Source organism: Folsomia candida, unplaced genomic scaffold, assembly GCF_002217175.1.
Source record: "Folsomia candida strain VU population unplaced genomic scaffold, ASM221717v1 Fcan01_Sc001, whole genome shotgun sequence".
Taxonomy (NCBI): Eukaryota; Metazoa; Arthropoda; class Collembola; order Entomobryomorpha; family Isotomidae; genus Folsomia; species Folsomia candida.
The window spans coordinates 10135891-10155715 of record NW_019091193.1 but is presented as its reverse complement, the minus strand read 5'-3'; the positions used below and the strand labels follow the sequence as shown (position 1 = coordinate 10155715).

General features: G+C 35.0%; 2 protein-coding genes across 3 annotated transcripts; one reads left to right on the top strand and one right to left on the bottom strand.

The window, feature by feature from the left end:
* Nucleotides 1-95: 95 nt before the first annotated feature.
* LOC110853763 (proteasome subunit alpha type-7) lies at nucleotides 96-1688 on the top strand. The gene is made up of 6 exons (XM_022102085.2): nucleotides 96-254; nucleotides 390-524; nucleotides 606-846; nucleotides 949-1112; nucleotides 1200-1352; nucleotides 1439-1688. The coding sequence occupies exons 2-6, from the start codon at nucleotides 423-425 to the stop codon at nucleotides 1526-1528; spliced, it is 750 nt and encodes a 249-aa protein (XP_021957777.1). The 5' UTR covers nucleotides 96-254; nucleotides 390-422; the 3' UTR covers nucleotides 1529-1688.
* On the bottom strand, nucleotides 1685-18165 carry LOC110853753. 2 transcript variants are annotated; one of them, XM_022102076.2, is made up of 20 exons: nucleotides 17468-18165; nucleotides 8137-8650; nucleotides 7930-8066; nucleotides 7808-7849; nucleotides 7638-7676; nucleotides 6126-6290; nucleotides 5933-6008; nucleotides 5752-5832; nucleotides 5571-5644; nucleotides 5082-5232; nucleotides 4870-5010; nucleotides 4205-4796; nucleotides 4084-4124; nucleotides 3879-4004; nucleotides 3716-3788; nucleotides 3558-3651; nucleotides 3387-3454; nucleotides 2779-2817; nucleotides 2648-2716; nucleotides 1685-2565 (listed from the first exon to the last, which is right to left on the bottom strand). In XM_022102076.2, the coding sequence occupies exons 2-20, from the start codon at nucleotides 8591-8593 to the stop codon at nucleotides 2121-2123; spliced, it is 2910 nt and encodes a 969-aa protein (XP_021957768.1). In that variant the 5' UTR covers nucleotides 8594-8650; nucleotides 17468-18165; the 3' UTR covers nucleotides 1685-2120. The 2 variants fall into 2 exon arrangements, with proteins under 2 accessions (XP_021957768.1, XP_035702495.1); XM_035846602.1 differs by lacking the exon at nucleotides 17468-18165 and adding an exon at nucleotides 12922-13160.
* Between the last annotated feature and the right edge of the window lie 1660 nt (nucleotides 18166-19825).

The following is a 19825-nucleotide window of genomic DNA, read 5'->3' as shown; positions in this document are numbered from 1 at the left end:
TGAAAATGAATCTGATGACGAGTTTTTGTTGTGGGTAAAATAAGCAGAGGAGCTAAATACGGCGCGGAAATCGTGCGGTGGGAGAAAGAAATGTCACAAACTCAAATTTCATTCTTCGTGATTCAGCTTTTCTCATGGTGTGAAGAAGCCTCAGCAATAAGATATTTCTGTATCGCCGGTGTCTCAAATTAATTGCTAAAATTCATATAATTAATTATTGACCTTAACAGTAAAATACAGTTGATCCAAAACAGGTAAGAAGTAAGCGAAATAATAATGTTGACTGAATGTTGTAATTATTTCAGTGGGATATAGTTGGAAGAATAATATAGATTTGTTTATGTAGAATTTTTTAAAGTTGTTTTGTTTAAAACAAATTGTTTTTGCAGGCACAAAGAAAAATTATCAAAACAAAGTGAAAAATGGCTTCAAAATACGATCGTGCAATCACCGTGTTCTCTCCGGATGGTCACCTTTTTCAAGTGGAATATGCACAAGAGGCTGTCAAAAAGGGTTCGACGGCTGTAAGTTCGGAGTTTAGTTCTACTATTATTTAATAGATCTACACAAGGAATTTAATATAATTTTCGTTTCGACATGAATAGGTTGGTGTGAGAGGCTCTAATTGTGTTGTCCTGGGCGTGGAGAAGAAGTCTGTGGCGAAACTGCAAGAAGAGAGGACTGTGCGAAAGATTTGTCTTTTGGATAATCATGTCGTGATGGCTTTTGCGGGGCTTACTGCCGATGCCAGGATACTCATCAATAGGGCCAGGGTTGAATGCCAATCCCATCGTTTAACTGTTGAAGATCCCGTTTCTTTGGAATACATTACTCGCCATATTGCTGGTAATGTCGTGATTCTAGCATAAATCCATTTTTAATAACGCGTTTTCTTCAGCATCTTATAAAAATTAATTTTAATTATTGTGAAAATAACAATAATTTCAGAATTAAAACAACGTTACACCCAGAGTAATGGTAGACGTCCCTTTGGAATTTCTTGTTTAATTGGAGGCTTTGATGAGGATGGAACCCCTCGATTGTATCAAACCGAGCCATCTGGAACTTATCACGAGTGGAAGGCTAATGCTACTGGGAGAAATGCAAAAACTGTACGACTCCAATATATACAATAATTGCAATTGATAGAAACAATCGTAGTTAGCAACTAGTACTTAATACAATTTTGGTTTATTTAGGTGAGAGAATTTTTAGAGAAATACTATAATGCGGACGAGGCTAGCTCAGAAGAAAAAACGGTTAAGCTTGCAATTCGTGCCTTGCTCGAGGTTGTCCAATCTGGTGGCAAGAATTTGGAAATTGCAGTTATGCGAAAAGATCAGAAGATGCAGGTACTAAAAGATTCAAAGTGTTGTGCTATTATATTCCTTATAGATCGTTCAATATATGTAAAATTAATGTACATATTTGGTTTTAGATGTTGGATGTCGACATTATTGACAAATATGTTAAGGAAGTGGAGAAAGAAAAGGAAGAGGAAGCAGAGAAGAAAAAACAGAAAAAGTAGTAGTCATCACTATCTAATAATTTGTATCTCCAAATTCTATATACTCTAAACAAATTACAAGTGCACACCTGTACGAATTTTTAGAATTGTTTACACAGCTGTGTGTCTAATTCACTAAAGTATTTTCATCTCTTTCAATAAAAAATAATTAAGTAATTAATTGTCATTTGTTCATCATGGAACACTTTATTCCGATTTTTAAATATACATACATCTATGTGTATCTTGCACATTTATATATATGATATTTATTACCCAATGCGTGTATACATAATTAATTAACCACAGGGATCAAACTATCTAAGTCACAACTTAACACAATGCACAACTGTGCTTGCATTATTACATTACATAATTAAACAGAATAACATTCAAGGAATTACAAAAAGGGTTTAGAAGTATATATTTTTATGCAAGAAAAAACTGGCTTTGTAAATAATTGGGACAAGGTGGATATTATGCATGGCTTCGTCCAAACTAAACAATTGCAAAAGTGAAATGTTTTGTGTAGCGTACATAAAAGTGAATACCTACAAAAAGAGATTCATGGCAATCCTTCGCATCATCAGCATATGAGCCACATACAAATGTACTAATTTTGTTGCAAGGAACGATAAAGTTCAGTGGAAGGACTTCGATACATTTTCCCATTCCCAACAGAAGTGTGGAAGGAGGGGTGATGGAGGGAGGGAACATGGCCATGTGGGTGCGCCTGGTGAGAGGACGTAGCATTCTTTGGGTGGATGTGATGATTATTATGGTAATGCACGTTGTGGTGGTGGGGAGGGGAGTTATTGCGACTATTGGGATGGACATTCGTAGATATCTGGGAAGAGTCGTAAGAGTCGCGTCCTTCCAAATCTGACCTCTTTGTGTTTCCAGAGGACGAAGAAGTAGTTCTCATCATGTGATTGCCACCGCCTGTCCATGTCCATGACGCCGTTGGGGCTGAAGTTTTGCAGCAAAGTTTAGTTCGAAGAACTTTCCTCGTTTTTGCACTGCATGTGAAAGCCACAAAAATAAAGAGTCCTTGAAGCCTGAAATAAATAAATGAAGTTTTACCATCAATTTTGTGTCTGTTAAATCTAATAGAAATTTAAAATGTAACCAATCACTCACGTATTGAAGAAAACAAAGACTATCCACAATTCAGGGACATCGACGTAACCAGCAACGATACCGAGGATCCTTGAAATTTTATTGCATTTTAATATTTTTCAATTGCATGTAGAAATTATATGAAAACTAACCAACTTATCCCCATGAGCAAAGCGAGTCGGACATATAACCTGCAAAATAAAAACAAATTAATGCTTCTGCACTTAATACTACTATTTACATATATCTGATTTGCAGTTGACAAAGGTTAAGAAAGTGCTTCGTGATATAGATCATTGAGACCGTGGGAGACAACTTTCAATGCATAACCAATGACAAGCGAACATAAAACGATGAGCATATTTTTGACCTTTATAAGCGTTATTCTTGTATCATTAACAAATGACAAACAAATAATACTGATACAAATGATACAATAAATAATACATGTCACAAATGCATATATGTAGTGTGCAATTTCAATTAACTCGTGGGTGCAACTAAATTGTCAGATTGCTTGAGCATAATCAACGCGTTGAGGGTGTAATTTAGTTCCGCAATTCCTACGCTTTGTATCATATTCCTTTCATGCCCGCTGTCAACTGTTGAATTTGATTTACTTAATTTCATACGAGCGTTCATGATAAAATTCTATAAAACAATGCAAAGGGAAATCTTCCATGGTCTCAATATAGTCAGATTACGTAATCATATACATAAATATGAAAATAAACTAGAATGCCATTTAACATTGTCTTACTGGAAATTTTTGTGTGATGGACCACAAGCTTTAGCTTTTGCAGTCCCGATACTGGTGGACGCGATAACCTACATTTTCAAAGAAAAGTTAAAACTTGTTATATAACGGGCATACATGCATATATCATTAAATATGCGTTTATGTCCGTGTTACTGTCAGTTTCTTACGTACCTTTGCAGAATCAATGAATAACAACAGATTAAGTAGCAAGATGAAGGCAACCGGTCCAGCAAAATAGATGAGCAGTGCCGGCTTTTGACCAAACCTAAAAACGATTTCAATAGATATTTATCATGTAAAATTGGGGACAATGATCATTATTGACCAACCAGCAATTGTTGACGCCGAAATTTGGAGTGTATGGCCATGTCATGACATCGGGAGGTAGAAATTCGGCAACAACTGCAATCGTTGGAATCAAATACGTTAAATGTTATCAAATGTACTAATTAACTGACTCAGTGATTATGTACTATTCAGCATCACACTCACCTGCAATTGTCACCATCATTCCAGGAAATAGCCACCCGAATGTAGAGTAAAAGAAGAATCTAGTCCACTGGGACCCGGTTGAAATTCGTAATTCTTGGGTTGCTCGTCGAAGGGTCATGGACACATCTGAAGAAAATTATAGTTTAAATCGTAGAGTATAATGAAATGAGACGATATGTAGGAATGGATTTGAGATAATTCGTACCCCATGCCAAGACTAGCATCCAGCAAAATGACGCCATTAAACTAAAGAGAGATAAATAGTAACATGTGTACAGCAAACAGAGAATGTAAATTGGTTTGATTGTTCTAATTGTTCCACTTACCCGTAGTACAACACAACTCCCATCACGGTACATGAAGAACTTGGAATTGAAACAAACGGTAATCCCAAAAATATTGAGTAAGACAATAGTAGCGCAATGCACAAGGATGCCAAGTTCTTTCCTGATAAATTTCTTAAATCCGGGACCAAGAAACATGCCACCAAATGCAAAATGAGAAAAATTACAGAAATGAGGACCCCTACAAAACTAAGGTATCCCCAGGTTGGTCCGAACTTATCAGTGTAATATTTGGTCTCGATAGCACACACAACCAAACGATCGTGGCCTTGCACTGAATAGTCCTTTTTCGACAGCACTTTTCCATATTGCTCCACATACACGCTACCATTCTCCAGAATTTGATACTCTGAACGTTGAAGAATAACTTTAGGGCAGATTTCAAAGTTATCTCGCTTCGATGCTGCAGATGTGTTGCCGTCCTTGGGTGTAGTAGATTCTAAAACATTGGAGTCCAAAGGGTTTAGATCATTTCCGTCAAGTTCCTCATGCATATCAGATGGAAGATTCGGATTCATTGGTTTCCAAGTTGACACAGTCACGGAGATGCATTGCTCGTTTTTATAAATTTGGCCTAAAATGATGTAATTCTAATTGTAAATAAATACACCAATCGATAAACATGCACATAAATAAATTCAATTTACCTGGGGCACAAAGAACTGCTCTACATCTTTGAAAAAAGGGATCATAAACTTGAGCAATTGTGCATTTTTGTGTCCTGCCGACTTCATTTCCGGTCGAGGGATTCAAATCAAAGAGATATGAAAATGCCACTGGATTAAAATCTGCGAAGAATAAGATCGATTTTAGATTAGTTTAACCCTTCGCCCCCATTGACCCATGATCCCCTACTTACCAGGCAGAAATTTCCTTGGCCCTTGACTCGAGTGATAGTCACATCTAAGAATTTCGACAGAAATGCCATTGCAAATAGCACAGTGGACATTTCGATATCCTTCCGCAAGATGATATACTTGGGCGGTGTAGCTAAGACATTTCCGATGAATCTGTTGTGAGAGGAAGTAATTTGACGTATAATTTAGAATTGTGATGTCGTAGGAAATTGCACTACATTGTTCTATTATGTTATGGTATGGAAGCATAGTTTTAATCCATGTGTTGCATGTTTCGTCTCCTAATTAGAACATGTAAATGTATGCATGTTTGCCTATTGTCTGCTAAGAAAAGTTGGTAAAGTAGACTTTCTTATGTATTTTTAATGTTCTACTATTGATCTGAGTCTAGAAAATTATTTGTCGCATTTTGTATTGTCCCAGTAATACCTTCATAAGCATATAAAAAATAGCATAGTATAAAATTACAAGTACATAAATAAGATTCTTACGTCTGTGTTATTGTAATTCGCAGGACAATCCTTAATCACGGGAGTGCATGGTCTTACGAGATGTGTTACACTGTCTGAAATTGATTATCATCATATTGATTTAGTTAACTAAGCACAGTCAGTATTATTTAAAAATTACACGGGTAAACGGATAAGTAAAATGTGCAGATATATATCTTACCAGGGATGAAGGCATTCACATTACAGGCATGGAAAATTTCATAATCTCCGTATGATAACTGCAGACCCCATTTTCCTTGGTCTGAATTTGGATTAAAATAATGCATATATTTAGGTGATAAAATGCAAATTTTACGCAAAATTAAGAAGGCAGCTTCGTAAATAAGCACGTGCTTCCTTACCTGCTCGATATGTTAATTTATTGTTTATAGTTTGATTGGAAAAATCCAATTTCTCTTTGTTGGTCACAGAAGGACACTGAAAAAATATGTTATATTTTGAGATTCTCATGTATATATCTACTATCACTGCTGCATATCAGCTCTATGTATTAGAGGTACGAGATTTCAAGTGGTTTCTGTATTAAATATGTACCTCCAATTGCGGTTGCCACATCGCCATCCCATCGGTGAAAGTTTGATTGTTGCACAGGGCACAGAAATAGTTTTTGTACGTAAATCCAGTCCGCAAATTTGTTATGGGAAGCGAAGAGATTGGATCGAATGCAGTGGCTTTGGGATCCTCGCAACCCATTTTAATCTAAAAAAACATAATAACAAAAATGATTAATTTAACAAGTAACATGTTACTCTTACTGTAACATATTCACATGTACTATTTACATAAAAAATCTGTGGTGATGACATTATACTCAAATATGATGCAACCAAATAATCAAGACATTTCCTCCCTGCGAATATCAATAGCAGTCTAGTTTGTGCACATGATTTGCGGTTAAATGTTGTAAATCATTGTAAAGAAACGTACGAGCGTCCACTTTAATTAGCATATATATTCAAAGCTGTATGTACATAGATGCGTTTGAGTTTTATTATCGACTTTTAGGGAGAGCCATCCGTCCATCATTGTAGTATTGATGACGCTGGTGATGGTTATTACATATATTTATAATTCATCAAATAATTCCAAAATTGTTTTGTAGAAACCCAACACTTAAAGTCGTTGCAGTTTGTTAGTTTGATGAATTGGTGGGCGGAGATTTTCTCGTCGAATTATTTGAGTTACGAGATTTTAAGTTTTTATGCATGTTTCCTTTTGTGATTACGAAATATCAACCAGAAAGAGTATTAAACATGCAAATGCAAAAAAAAATTGCTATTTTTTGCCAAATGTTGCAAAGTTTTCCTTGTACACACAATTAATTATAAGATATTCATTGAAATGAGCATCCATCAAAAATTCATTACCAAAATAGACATGCAACGATTGCTCATAACTCTTTCATAAGGAAAATCATATATATTTATATATTTATATATAAATTAAAATGTGGATATATTTATATGATCATCATGAATTACAAGATGCACTCAACTGCGTAATCTACTTTGAGCGTTCCTTTATAAGGAAATTAATTAGGGAAAGTTTCGAGTACTGATCGAGTAATTCGCATTTCAGAATTTCAGCATCCAACAGTTTCAACAAAATTGATTACTTGCTGAGGTCTACGTCGTCGAAAAGACCATTCAGGAACAATGTAAGTAAGTCTATTAATTGGAAAGTAAAGAAATGGATACATTATCATCATTATCAATCAGACACGAGCAATCATCACTGAAATTGAAATTGTGATGCTATAGCTGATTAAGCAGTACATCAATTATTATCTAATCAGTAACTACTTAAAAAACGGCACATTTCCTATTTTCATAGCGTGTAAAATTCACTTGTGGTCTTGTCCATGTACATAAAAGTGCTAAATTATTTTGAAAGCGAATGGATCTAGATTTCTCATACATTTTCCATGCACTTTACGAAAAAACATGGTTTAAATATTCCTCAGCATATATGTAAGAATATATATGTAGTGGTCAGTTATTATATAAATATACATGCAATAGCATAACGACATGTCAAGGAACTTACCATATCATCCTTCCATGAAGCTGGGCATTTGGAATTCATCTGTAAAGCATAGTTATTACTCATTAATTTTAAGCCACTTTCAGTGTGGACAAGAGAAAAGTAGCAGTTTGTAATATCTAAAAAAGCAGAAACAGTAAGGTTCAAGGAACTTGGGGACATGAGGAACTTACATAGTAAGATCCGTAATGTCTCAGTTGAACGCACTGGAAGACCTGCAATTAAAACCTAGAATTTAGCAACTTCGCACTACCAAAACCTATCCGATTTTATATATGTACATAGATCTTATTACATCTAGACTCTTCTTGTATGTCACATTCGGATCTCGTCGAAACGTCGCATCTATGCAGCAATCGTCATACACTATGCATTGCTTATCACAAAAACAATTTCTTCTCTTTATATCGTTGAACATGGCACCATTCCGATCTGATAAGGTCAAAGGTTAGATTAATAAAAAATCAATAATGCATACAGAATACAAATGATATATGTATACCGTGTCGACTCGGTGCACAGGTATCTTTCGGAGAACAGGTCTTGTTTGCCTTTTCTATGTCTCCGTAAGTCACTCGCGTGGGCAGCGTACGCACATTTCTTGGCACAACGGGCTCCGCAGAGCAATAGGAAAAAAGAGTTTCAGAAGAAAGTACTACGACTAAAAATACTGCGGCTAATTTCCAAATAATGGCATTGCATTTTCTAAAATAAGATTTCCTATGCAGCGACGAAACACATTGTTTTCTCCGAGCACAGATTTGAGATTTGGCGTAAATTGGGAGGGTAGACGGGGAGGACTCGCCATCATTGTCGCGAAAGGGTTTGTACACTGGTGGTGGGGAATCCATGATCACTGTTCTATTGTTGTTTGGGATTGTGTCGTGAGTGGTTTCTATAAAAGTGGCGTTGGATTCCAATCGGCGTGACGCATTTCTTATGGGGCTGTATCGCCCCATTGTGTTTGTGGCTGGTCAGGAGTCGAAACTTGAAAACTTCTGGGCTCTCTATGAAATCTGTAACAAATAATAATAATAATGAGTTGATTAGAGTTAACCACAATAATAAACATCTTATCAAAATAACTACCTTTAACTAACCTAAACTACATACCCCAAACCCAATATTACTCAATTGTACAGGCTTAAACGTATACATGTTCAAAGGAATTCAATAGAAATTTGCGTTTTGGGTCCATTTGGGTCATTACGTTTTTTAATTTATATTCTGCTAAAAATCTGAAGAAATAGTCTGCACCAATTACTATGTCATGTCTAATCTGTTCAGCTTCATTGTATTAAACAAAATTTAGAAACTGATCTATTAATAAACAAACAGTATAAAAAACAAAAAAGCCATAAAAACTGAGATGATGAACGGAGTTTATTACATCTGAAAAATACTTTTCCTTTAATCAATTCGCCATTTTATTCGTAGATAACATTGCCACAAACTCTGTTATTGGGCCATTAAAATTCTTCACCTGTAAGGAAAGTGAAAAATGCGTGTCATTCTTAATAAATCAATGCAATGTCCCCTAATGCATGTGTGCATATCAGGCCTGGTCCATCTCACTCACTCCTATTAACGTCACTCGCAGAAGATCTCATCATGCCACAAGGTTTATTGAGAAGAGACAAATGTCAGGCTAGCTTGAGGGTATTTGTTGACCTAGATTTTCACTTGGGATATTCCGGATGCCGACCACCTCACACGTCTTTGCTTAACAAGCCATGCATGTATCGTGAACTCGCAAGAAGCATGTTTATTCAGTGGATGCTTATTTATTTATTCATAATGATTGATGCTGCCATGTAGTTATCGCACAGGCAGTTACAAAACGGATGTACGCAAAATTGCTTTCGATTATATGTAGACAAAGAAAACAGAAAAGCGCCGATGTCAACTACTTATTCTTGCATAAATAAGCATTTGCTACAGAAATGAAGCTGCGAGTGAAATGAAACGTTGTGCCTCAACGTTTACATGTGTACGCAGGTATATCGATTCAATATTAATTACGAAATAAAAAAAGTGATGCAGTAGCTGAAGTGATTTATGAGATGCTAATATCTACCAACAAGATAAACAATTAAGGAATAGACAACCTGACGAACCAACGATAAAGAATTCCCACATTGTTGCGTTGCATTCGTAATGCACTCCTCATGCAGTATTACTGCTTAAGAAGATGGTTATGAGGATAATAATAATTTACGTCGAGAAAAAGATTTCCCATTAATGGTTAAACTCCATCTTAACATTACAGACAGAGTACTTTGACACACAGACAGCAGTGCGGGTCAAGGCTGCTTATTCACGCCTTTCCTATTGTTTCCGTCGACCAAAGAAATTATGAATTATATTTCTCATGAAACCTAGATAATGCATAATAATGATGAGCAAAAAGCCTGCAACACAGTTACACATGTCCTGTAATATTGTGAAACTCTTCGTTAATCAGTTTTGATATTGAAAAGTTATTTAGCTCTTCAGAACGAATATGTAAATGCCTCAAAATATTGATTAACTTATAAAATCAGAAGAGGGTGGAGACTAAATAAATGGTTGATTATTTATGCTGATAAACATTCGTACCTCATTATATGTATCAAGCCATGTTTCTGTTGTTTCAGATCATTGTTGGACGAAGATGGTTTGTGTGAATTATATAAGAAATTTTAATTTGTTTACATATGCGTAACTTATAGCACGTAGACCATAAGTTACTTATTATGTGATTCCCATAACATACATGTAAATATATGGATATGGTTAAATTTTCTGATATCATCAAGAACATTGGCTCATTTCAGTTGAAATCATGTGAGATAACAAGATTTTCTCTTGTTTAAACATACGTATGTGCATAAGTATCGTTGATGCTATATAACCGAAATATTAAATCGATTATGGGTATCTTGTTATAAAAATGTCACTAATTATCTGGAATCTTCATTTACACAAGAAGCTAATGTCCGATTGTTAGAGGGACAGATAGATTTTTTAGACTTTGGAACCTGTAGCTGCAATGTGTATTTATTTTCGCCTATTTTATAGCTACACAGTAAATTTTAATTTCAGAGTAAACAGTAAACAGGCATAAATAATGTGCCAAGGCCTTATTATAGACAGAAACATGCATATAATATACGGTTTTACTAATAATTGGTCGTGAAGGGTATGTGAGGAAAAAGAAAGCCATATAACAAATGAACTTTGTGGTGGTGACCGTGTAGTGCGTATACAAAAGATAAGCATCGCTCGTTCTCAGGTTTTCTTGTCGCTTGAGTGCTCTGAAGAAATGCTCGACACGACCGACCAACGTACATACGTCAGTCAAAGTAGTAAATGCACACAACCAATGTCAATTTAGTTATGAAAACAATTTGAACTTGCAATTTTACTCATCCTTATCAATTCACGATCATATAAATATCAAATTGAACCATATTGACCTTTGGCCTTAAATAATTCATTATTGTTGCAATTCCACAAATGTTGAAATCTTTCACATTACAAAAATGAGAAAACACATTGTAAATGCCACCACCTATTTTAAATACGATATTGAAATGCATTACACAAACAATGGTCTTTTACACCAGACGTCTGTACAATAGATTCGAACGGTGGGATTAGTCAGACATTAGACCGTTTAAAACAATGGACAGAAACTAATTATGCTGATTTTCAAAGGGTGTGGAGGCTCAGTTTACAGCTCACAAGCAAATGCACGGACCGCAGAGGAATGATTTTTCATTCCTTTTATTCTTCCATTTACGTCTCATAAAGAAGTTCCAAAGATATTGCGATTTCATTCATTGCACATGAATTTAATCATGTGTGACTGACTGAATGTGTTTGAATCTGTCATGCTTCCAAGTTAAGCATACATGAAAAGACCAAAAAGGAGGAAACGCAATCCATACAAAAATTCATTGTATATATTTTTTAATTAATGCTCCTCATGCAGTTAAGTAACTATATTATAGGATGCCACGTTTTTAATAGATATGTACGTGTGCGATACCATATCGAACAAAGTCCAGTCAATACATATCCAAAATAATTTATTTTTAGAAAGACAGCCTTCTTGCACGTGCAATTTATTGTTTGTTCATTCACTGAAAATTTAGCAGCAACAAAAAAAATCTAAAATTTGTTTCAAGCCATGCAACGAATTGATTGTGAATTTCTTACGTACTTGGAATAGCTAATAAAAGTAGTTTTATTCTATTTTAGTAACATTTTAACTTATTAAATTTTGGCACCTTGAACACTCGGGGGGAGTCAGCAGAAAAAAGAAAACAGAATAATGGTATTGCAACCATTCCGAATTATTCAAAAATGCAAGCACATCAATTTCATTACATTGTGACCATCTCTATTGAATTGGTCCTCAAAATCAGCAATCTCTCGCCTGGTTATATTCAGAGACCGCTGCTGCTGCTGCTGATATAATTGTTGACAACACAAATTACACAACCTTAAGCCCAGTGAGTCTCATTTCATTCGCAGTTGAATTACAAATTGTCTTGTTTCACTGTTGAAATCCTTTCAAGAAATGTTTCCAATTTCACTCGTCCCTGTTGGCCCTTTTGTAAAGTCACAAAATGCTTCAAAAAATTTGCTACCTCTAGCTTCGAGCTAAAATCCCTCACTGGTTGGTGCCCATAATTGTGGAGAATTTCACAAGAATATTAAAACATATATTTTTTAGCGACAGTATAATGACACGAGTGCAGACAGAGTGGCAGGTGAAGCGTTTAAATGCCCATGTTTTAATGAAGGGAATTAGAAAAATAAATATCAAACTGACAATGAGATTTGTGAGAGTCAAATTTTTTTTGCGTATAGTAGTTTAACACTATCTGTGCATAATCTTATAATAATATAATCCAGCATTTAGCTAAATCTCAGTGAATAAATATGTCAACAAATTGCTCACGATTCTGTGAGTTCTTTTTCACGTATTTATTGTTTTACTGTTAAATCTACGAATCCTAAATTAAATGATACGATATTTTTTACAAACACCCCAGTCGTACGAGTAACCACTCGCCTGTGATTTTACTTACTGTTCACCGTTAGTTTAAAGAGTGAGAGTTTTGGAATGATTATTACAGTAATTTAACATTCACCGAAATTTCACACTGGGCCCACGCAATTTAAGCGTAGTTTACAAATGTTGGTTACTTTTACATATATGATGAAGCGTTCATTATCCTTAATTTATTGTTGATGCTTTTGACTAATTCTAAGCAGCTTTAAATGATGAACAGACCTGCTATAATTTCACGTGTTTGCTGAAGAGGCAAAAAATGCTATGTAGCGAGAAGCTGAAATTCTCAGCAGTGGTCCCTTTCTGTTTTGCTAGTTATTTTCGGAAGATGAGTTGATACGACACATATTTATTATTTAGCAAAGCAATCACACTTTTATTCACAAAATCGAATTCAAATTTATATCTGTACACACTGCCTGATTTGAATCACTTCACTCACTCACTTTCTCTTCCTCACGTCTTTATTGACAACAGGACAATGAAGTTGAGCATGACCATTTACTGAATTACTTTACTATATAAACATACCATCAAGCAGTTGGAGAGTGCAGATGCACATCTGCCTATAGTACCTGCAATAACTCCCAATAGTTCATATTCTTATTTTTGCATTCCTCATCAATTGTGAAGAAGGAAGATGATGTGAACTGCACAAGTCCTAGTATTTGCAATTCTGATTAGCAGGAGTGACTCATTTCCACATCTTATTCCCCATGCACCATCCATGCATACACATATGCACTTCCTTCCATTGTTTCACACTTGCGAACTAAGATCGCTGAATATTGAATTATTAAAAGTCGTCAGTTACAAAACGTTCGACCACTTTGCAATTCCAAATGTTATACATTTTCGTCGAATAAGTGTACGTTTGTGTCTTGTCCTAGTATAAATAGTTACGTGCATGTGTGTCCACGTAAGACAGTTCTAACTAAAACCGGTTTCTGAATTTTAAATTTTGTGAGGAATTTTATATAGGTGATATTGCAAAGGAAAACGTAATGCCATGTAATAATGGTAATAAAGATATTGTTCACTTTTTCAGGAGGATTCTACTGTTTCTTTCTGTGCATATGCATCCAAGTATAAAGCAGGTTATTCCTCATGGGTAAAAGCAATAAGTTGTGGAATGTCGGTTAGTATACCTTAATTGTGTGGTCTGTCACAATTTCAATGTAGTCTAATGTGGCATCATATGCACATAACAACAAGAGCAACGCGTGCGGAAATGAAAAACAATGGAAAGGTGGAACTGGTAGTCAGTCGAGCAATGTAAATCATTGGATTTTGCTACTTTCAGTACTGGTTTTGACATTGCAAAAAATATTGAGCTTGTAACTATATGTGGTTAATAGGTTATCTACCACGAACCAATTTAGAACATTAACATCCGGTAGTAAACAGAAATAATATTTAATGATTACTTTCTGCTAAAGTAAATAAATTATTAGATATTTATTTATAATTTGCTGAGATGATGACAAAATTGGAGAATTGCTAAAGATCAGCTTGGCGGAGATGTCTATAAATGGAACAATAAGCATTTTCCAGTAAACTTTTATTGAAAATTGAGAAAAATCTATAAGCGAACTCCACGTTCTATTTGACAAATTATTAAAACTGGGATGATAGAATAATAAACAGTCGACCATAAAAATCATCCCTTAAAACATTGCAAAAGTTCATGTGATCAATGTTAGTTTCTTTAATTTGCAATGTCACGGTTTGTTCTTATTTAGGGTAGATTTGATTCGATGCATGCTGTAGGTTTTCTATTCCAAAAAAAAAGTTGGTTATTTCGTTCAGCATAGTAGACCTTGTTTACTTGCAAGAACCACCCAAAACCATATTTTGTTTGGAGGTGGGATCAACACAGAAATTGCTAAGCTGTCAAAAAATATATATATATGTAAAACAAGGTGGATTATGTTGAAAAGATACACACAGATTAAGCGCATCATTGGACAATCTATAAAGAAAAGTCAATTTGAGTACCCATAATTAAATACGGGTTGCAATGTATGTACATGTACATATATTCGTGTCATGTTGAAGAGATAAAAATCTTTATTAATAATACACTCAGTTTTCATTCACGTATAAAAAGTATACTGTTTGAATTAGATTTCCATTACTCGATAAACTATTTCTGAAAACAATGTTACCGGATACAAGGAAAAATCCGTATCACCTTCTCAATCCTTCAGAGTGTTATAAATTAGCTATTTTTTACAGATTTTGTATTTATGTATGCAAATGCTTGCGTTCTTGTTCGTTTATTTTATACCCCAGAAGAGCAAAGAAGTACAACTTCTTGTTACTTATAATTGAGCCAACAACGACAGAAAACAGAAATGGGGCGTGATATCTCAAAATTTTGGATTTCATATTACATGTGTGTTTTACTATGTTTATCAGAGGGAATAATTTAGCGAATTACCAAAAGACAACATACGGAGAACTTTATGTCTATAACGTGTTTGCATCACAGGTCATGCCTGCATAATTCCATTTAAAAATCACGTGCACAAGATTATCAGAAAAGCTGCAAAAATTACAAGGATTATAATAGTAATATCGCAATATTTTTACAACATGACCGACACAGATACTACAACAATATATTCACGAGATTCCTTATTATCTTTTCAACGTTAGCTTTAGTGACTTTTAATCATCAGTCGGAAACTGGGAATGTGCAACTTGCTTTTTCTAAGAATGACGTGCAATTTAGACGTCGTTACGTCGTTTTATGACAGCTACTGGATTGGTTTGAAAGAGGTGTATGTGTTGGAGTGTTTTCTATCAATTTAGCCGACTTTTAAACATTTCTTTGTAGTCGATTGTACTTATGAATTATGGTAGAATTTTGCTTTGTGAAACACAATTACAGAATTGCTTAATGCCTTGGTACCATGTCATACACAGCCAATCAACTTAATAGAACAAACCAATAATAGTTATTATTTATGATTTTAGTTAAGCACGATTAGATTGAAAGACCGGCGAGTAAAATAAAGGATACGTCAAAATTTTACATGATCTAGTTAAATCAAGAACGAAGATTTACGATTAGTTGTTTTAACCCTGATCGAAATTTCATTAAACTAAACCACAATTCCGCTACAATGGTTTTAAAGGAAGAAAGTTGAACAATCGAGAGTAACGATACACACTCAACGAGCAAACTGTATTATATTAATTTGGTTTTCGATCTCGTTATCTTTTCAACCGAACCACCACAACATTGTTGTTAGCTCTACTCACACGAACCCACCAGAACGTGTATATGTATTTGGTGAAGGTTAAAAATATCTGAAGTGCAGCTAAATGGGCATGGCAAATGGCAAACAAAAAGAATCAATGTCCACAACTAAACAAGAATTAAGTATTTAGTGCTTACAGAGTAGAACCACAAATAGCAAAAGTGACGACAATCAATCTCCCACGCAGTATTGAACTAATCCGTAAATTTGCCGTAATTTTCGTTGCAAGTTGAATTAAACCAGTGGGAGATTGTCTCACATACGTGTTTCTGTCTCGATTAAGCTAATGTGCAAATGTTCCTTGAAAAAAATACATGAAACGTGTTTCAACAGTATGATTGTATGAAACCATAGCTCGTGTCACCCATGGAGTTTGGATATCTGGATATTGAATGGTGATATTTCGGCAATACGGATATTTAGAAGTTTGCCTTCTATATCCGCCGAGCTCTGTATGAAATTAAGGAAATGCTATTGCAATATATTGCAATACCAAAAAATCCATGTCTATTACCACTCTAATTTACTGGTTTTGCAATAAAATTCTAGAATTTATGGCTTTTCGGTGCCCATTCAATCCAGCCGAATGCATTTACCAAGATTGTTCATGATCTTTAGTTTAACGTCAATGTCAAACCCATAAGGAAGTGTCGGTGTTGTAAGGATTATTAAAAATTCTGGTTAGTCTCAGGTACACGGAGCTATGAATTATTTTTATGTTTATATTCTCAGTTACAATTTTTTACTTAAATTTTAATGCTGTGTCTGAGTTGTTGAACTTTGTGAAAATAATTTACTTGAAAAGGATAACACAAACTGCCACAAAACATATCCAATCATCTGTATAAATAGAGTATAAATAATTCAGAGAGTTTATCTCAAATATCCTTTTCCAAGACATGGATCGTGTCCGTTGACACGGTCAACCTTTTCTGTTTGTCTATTGCACACATGCAATCATCGATTAACAGTGCACATAATAAACATACGAAACTTCTTTGAACAGAGAGTCATGTCCCGTATGGAATAACCCAGAAGTACATAGAATGTGAAAGTGAAGCTCATCTTCTCTGGAATTCCCAAGCCATACGTTTACAGCTACATACATTTGACTCATTTGACACTGTAGCTAAGAGGTGTTCACCATGGTCGAGGGTTCACTTGAGGGACAAAAGAGCTTACTTGGGTTTGGGTTTGCTGATTAACGGTTGGGATCCCCAGAAGAAACCATGTAGGAAATGCCAAGATACAGAGTTGTACAAGTACCCCTTAAATGAACTTGTCTCTTAAGTACCGAACCGTTATGAAACTAAATCACCAGCAGGATGTGAGATCATTAATGACAAATCATAAAGACAATTTTTTTTATATGTGTATAGGTACCATGGACTTGTACATAAGAACCAATACCATTTCGTTATTGCATATCCTTATGTATAAAATACGATTTGATAACTTTGTGTAACATATTGCCACGAATAAAATAAATGGAAACTTACATGTGCAACGATCCAATATTACGATATGGTCAGTAGTCCAGTGAACCCATATTCATGAGATGGTCACTGATACAGAACACAAAAAACAAATAATTATGCACGTATGTAAGTACGTATGTAGGAGGTGACAAATTCACGTCGTAAAACTTTTGCTTCGCTAGTGTGTCGTATAATGTTATTGTAATAAGTTTCTGCAACTTTCAAAAGTGAAATGGTTCAAAGGATCTGCTACGGATCACTTATCAAACACACATTTCATTCAATTCAATTGATTCAAGAAAATAAGAAATGGTGCCAAACAGCACAACGTCGGCCAATTTTCCTTTGCACCTCACCCTTGCGCTTCTGCTTATTCACTTCTTATCGCAATATTTTCAGTACCTCAAAATACTCAACATAAACGTCAGAACAATTTTCGCTGTCAGTTTTAAAGTGTCGGCTTGTACCACAAATGAGATGAATTTCTTCGGATGAATACGTGTATAAATAAGCGCAGAATCACTTTTCTTATTTTAAAACACTACACATTTTTTCCTGAAATTTCAAAAGCTTTTTATGAATGCTTTATGGTAAAAACTTTGACTTCTTCAAGGTAGTTCTTTCGTAGATCCACTTTGTAAGGTGTTCTTCTTGTGAGACTCGATGAATGACTGCACCGTGTGGAATTGAAACTGGCTTAAAATGTGGCTGCATAGAGGTGTAGATGATGTTTAGTAATGGCGAGATGTTGTGTGTACTTCTTAAAAGCCTTTGAGGTGGAGGGGAAGTAATTGCAGTTGTAGAAAATTTTGCCTACGGGGATACACCTTACATACTTACGTTGGTCTGAGAGTAGAAATTGTGATGCTGTATCCTTACATTTGCAGAATTTGTTTATCGTACTTGCATTTTGAGATTATTGTCAATCAAGAGTGTACTAGATGCTAGTTATTACATAGTTATAGTATGGGGCCAAAGTTCCCATACACACTTGCAGGTATGCAACAGGTGTACATATTATGCTATGTACGCCGCAGCAAATTAAAATACAAAATAATAAAAACTGTGAAATATGTAAGTAAGCTGTTACCTAACTTTGTTATGAGTTTTTGAGAGCTTGTAGTCCATTTCATTGTTTTCTTTGATGATTTGCTTTCCAGTTATGCGCTTGCTTTTAGAGCGACAAAACAGCAAATTAGGCAATAGTCCTACTCTCAACCGTTCAGGTCATTTATGACCAGATATGTATGCATGTTACACATTAATACATGTTTAAACCTTACATAATACATGCATGCATACATCGGTAAACAACCACGATAAAGCCCAAGATTGAAAGAACTTTTTTTAATTGTTTGTAATTAAATTACTGTGCTTAAAAAGTATTGCACACACTTTATGCAGAAGAGAAATTGGCAAAATTGAGATAACGGAAACATGATTTATTTGCGATGAGATTGAGATCAAATAAATGCTTACGAGTGACAGTCTGACTGCAACATCTTATCTCGCAGAGAAGATGTTCATTTGGCGTGCACAATGTACAATGCTTTAGAGCAGTTAATTTATGCTCAATAGCATTGATAGAGACAGGTGGAAGATTGGAGGTAATTGCAGAAGAGGAATATTATCGACAGGTGCGAAACAATGCGTTACGATTTTGATGATAATGTGGCAGACTCACTCAATTTAATTTTGGTAGTTCATTGCTTCGCTTTTTCCTCTCTGCAACCCAATCAACATTCACATTCGCAAAAAATATTGCTGAATTACATATGTACAGCCCTAGCAGCTATCTTTCTTTAACTTTTTGAGCACCTTCATTCTTCATTTGTCAATTTGAAGCCCAATTCTTTTTTTTAGTTTGCAAAATTATGTAACGGTTGAATAGAAAAAAGTGTTTTCGTTTTAAAAATTTAGGCCCGATTGCACGAATGTCTCATTTCCAAGTGGCACTGGTGTTAATAAAGCATTGCATCAGTGCAATTTTGCTAGTTTGATGTCAAGAAATTTGTCACACTGGTGAACTGTACCTATTCAAAATTACTAGAAGCATACTCTGTTCATACCTGCACTATATATTTATGAATCTGGGAAGATGAAGTAATATTCCATGTATGTTTCTGCATGTTCTTTGCTAGTTGAATTACAATTATCGGTAGAAGTGGATGTTTACATAATTGTCCAATCAATTTTTTCATCATCTTTAATTATTTGTGATGAGTCAATTAGAACTTGGAATATCAGCATGCAGCTATGCATGAAAGTGAAAAAGCTCATAGTTTAGCTAGCTACTTGTACTCCAGAATTATTTATCGGATCGATATCTTGAACAACGCTTGCGTGAAGTGCCATAGAATACGACCAGGTTTTCCTCAA

Excerpts from the sequence above, each read along its gene's own strand:
- LOC110853763 (XM_022102085.2), top strand. The coding sequence starts at position 423 with ATGGCTTCAAAATACGATCGTGCAATCACCGTGTTCTCTCCGGATGGT. Across the intron at positions 525-605 it reads TCAAAAAGGGTTCGACGGCT|GTTGGTGTGAGAGGCTCTAA; the intron begins GTAAGTTCGGAG and ends CGACATGAATAG. Across the intron at positions 1,113-1,199 it reads CTGGGAGAAATGCAAAAACT|GTGAGAGAATTTTTAGAGAA; the intron begins GTACGACTCCAA and ends TGGTTTATTTAG.
- LOC110853753 (XM_022102076.2), bottom strand. The coding sequence starts at position 8,593 with ATGGGGCGATACAGCCCCATAAGAAATGCGTCACGCCGATTGGAATCC. Across the intron at positions 4,125-4,204 it reads GGAGTTGTGTTGTACTACGG|TTTAATGGCGTCATTTTGCT; the intron begins GTAAGTGGAACA and ends ATCTCTCTTTAG. Across the intron at positions 3,789-3,878 it reads AATGATGGTGACAATTGCAG|TTGTTGCCGAATTTCTACCT; the intron begins GTGAGTGTGATG and ends CAACGATTGCAG.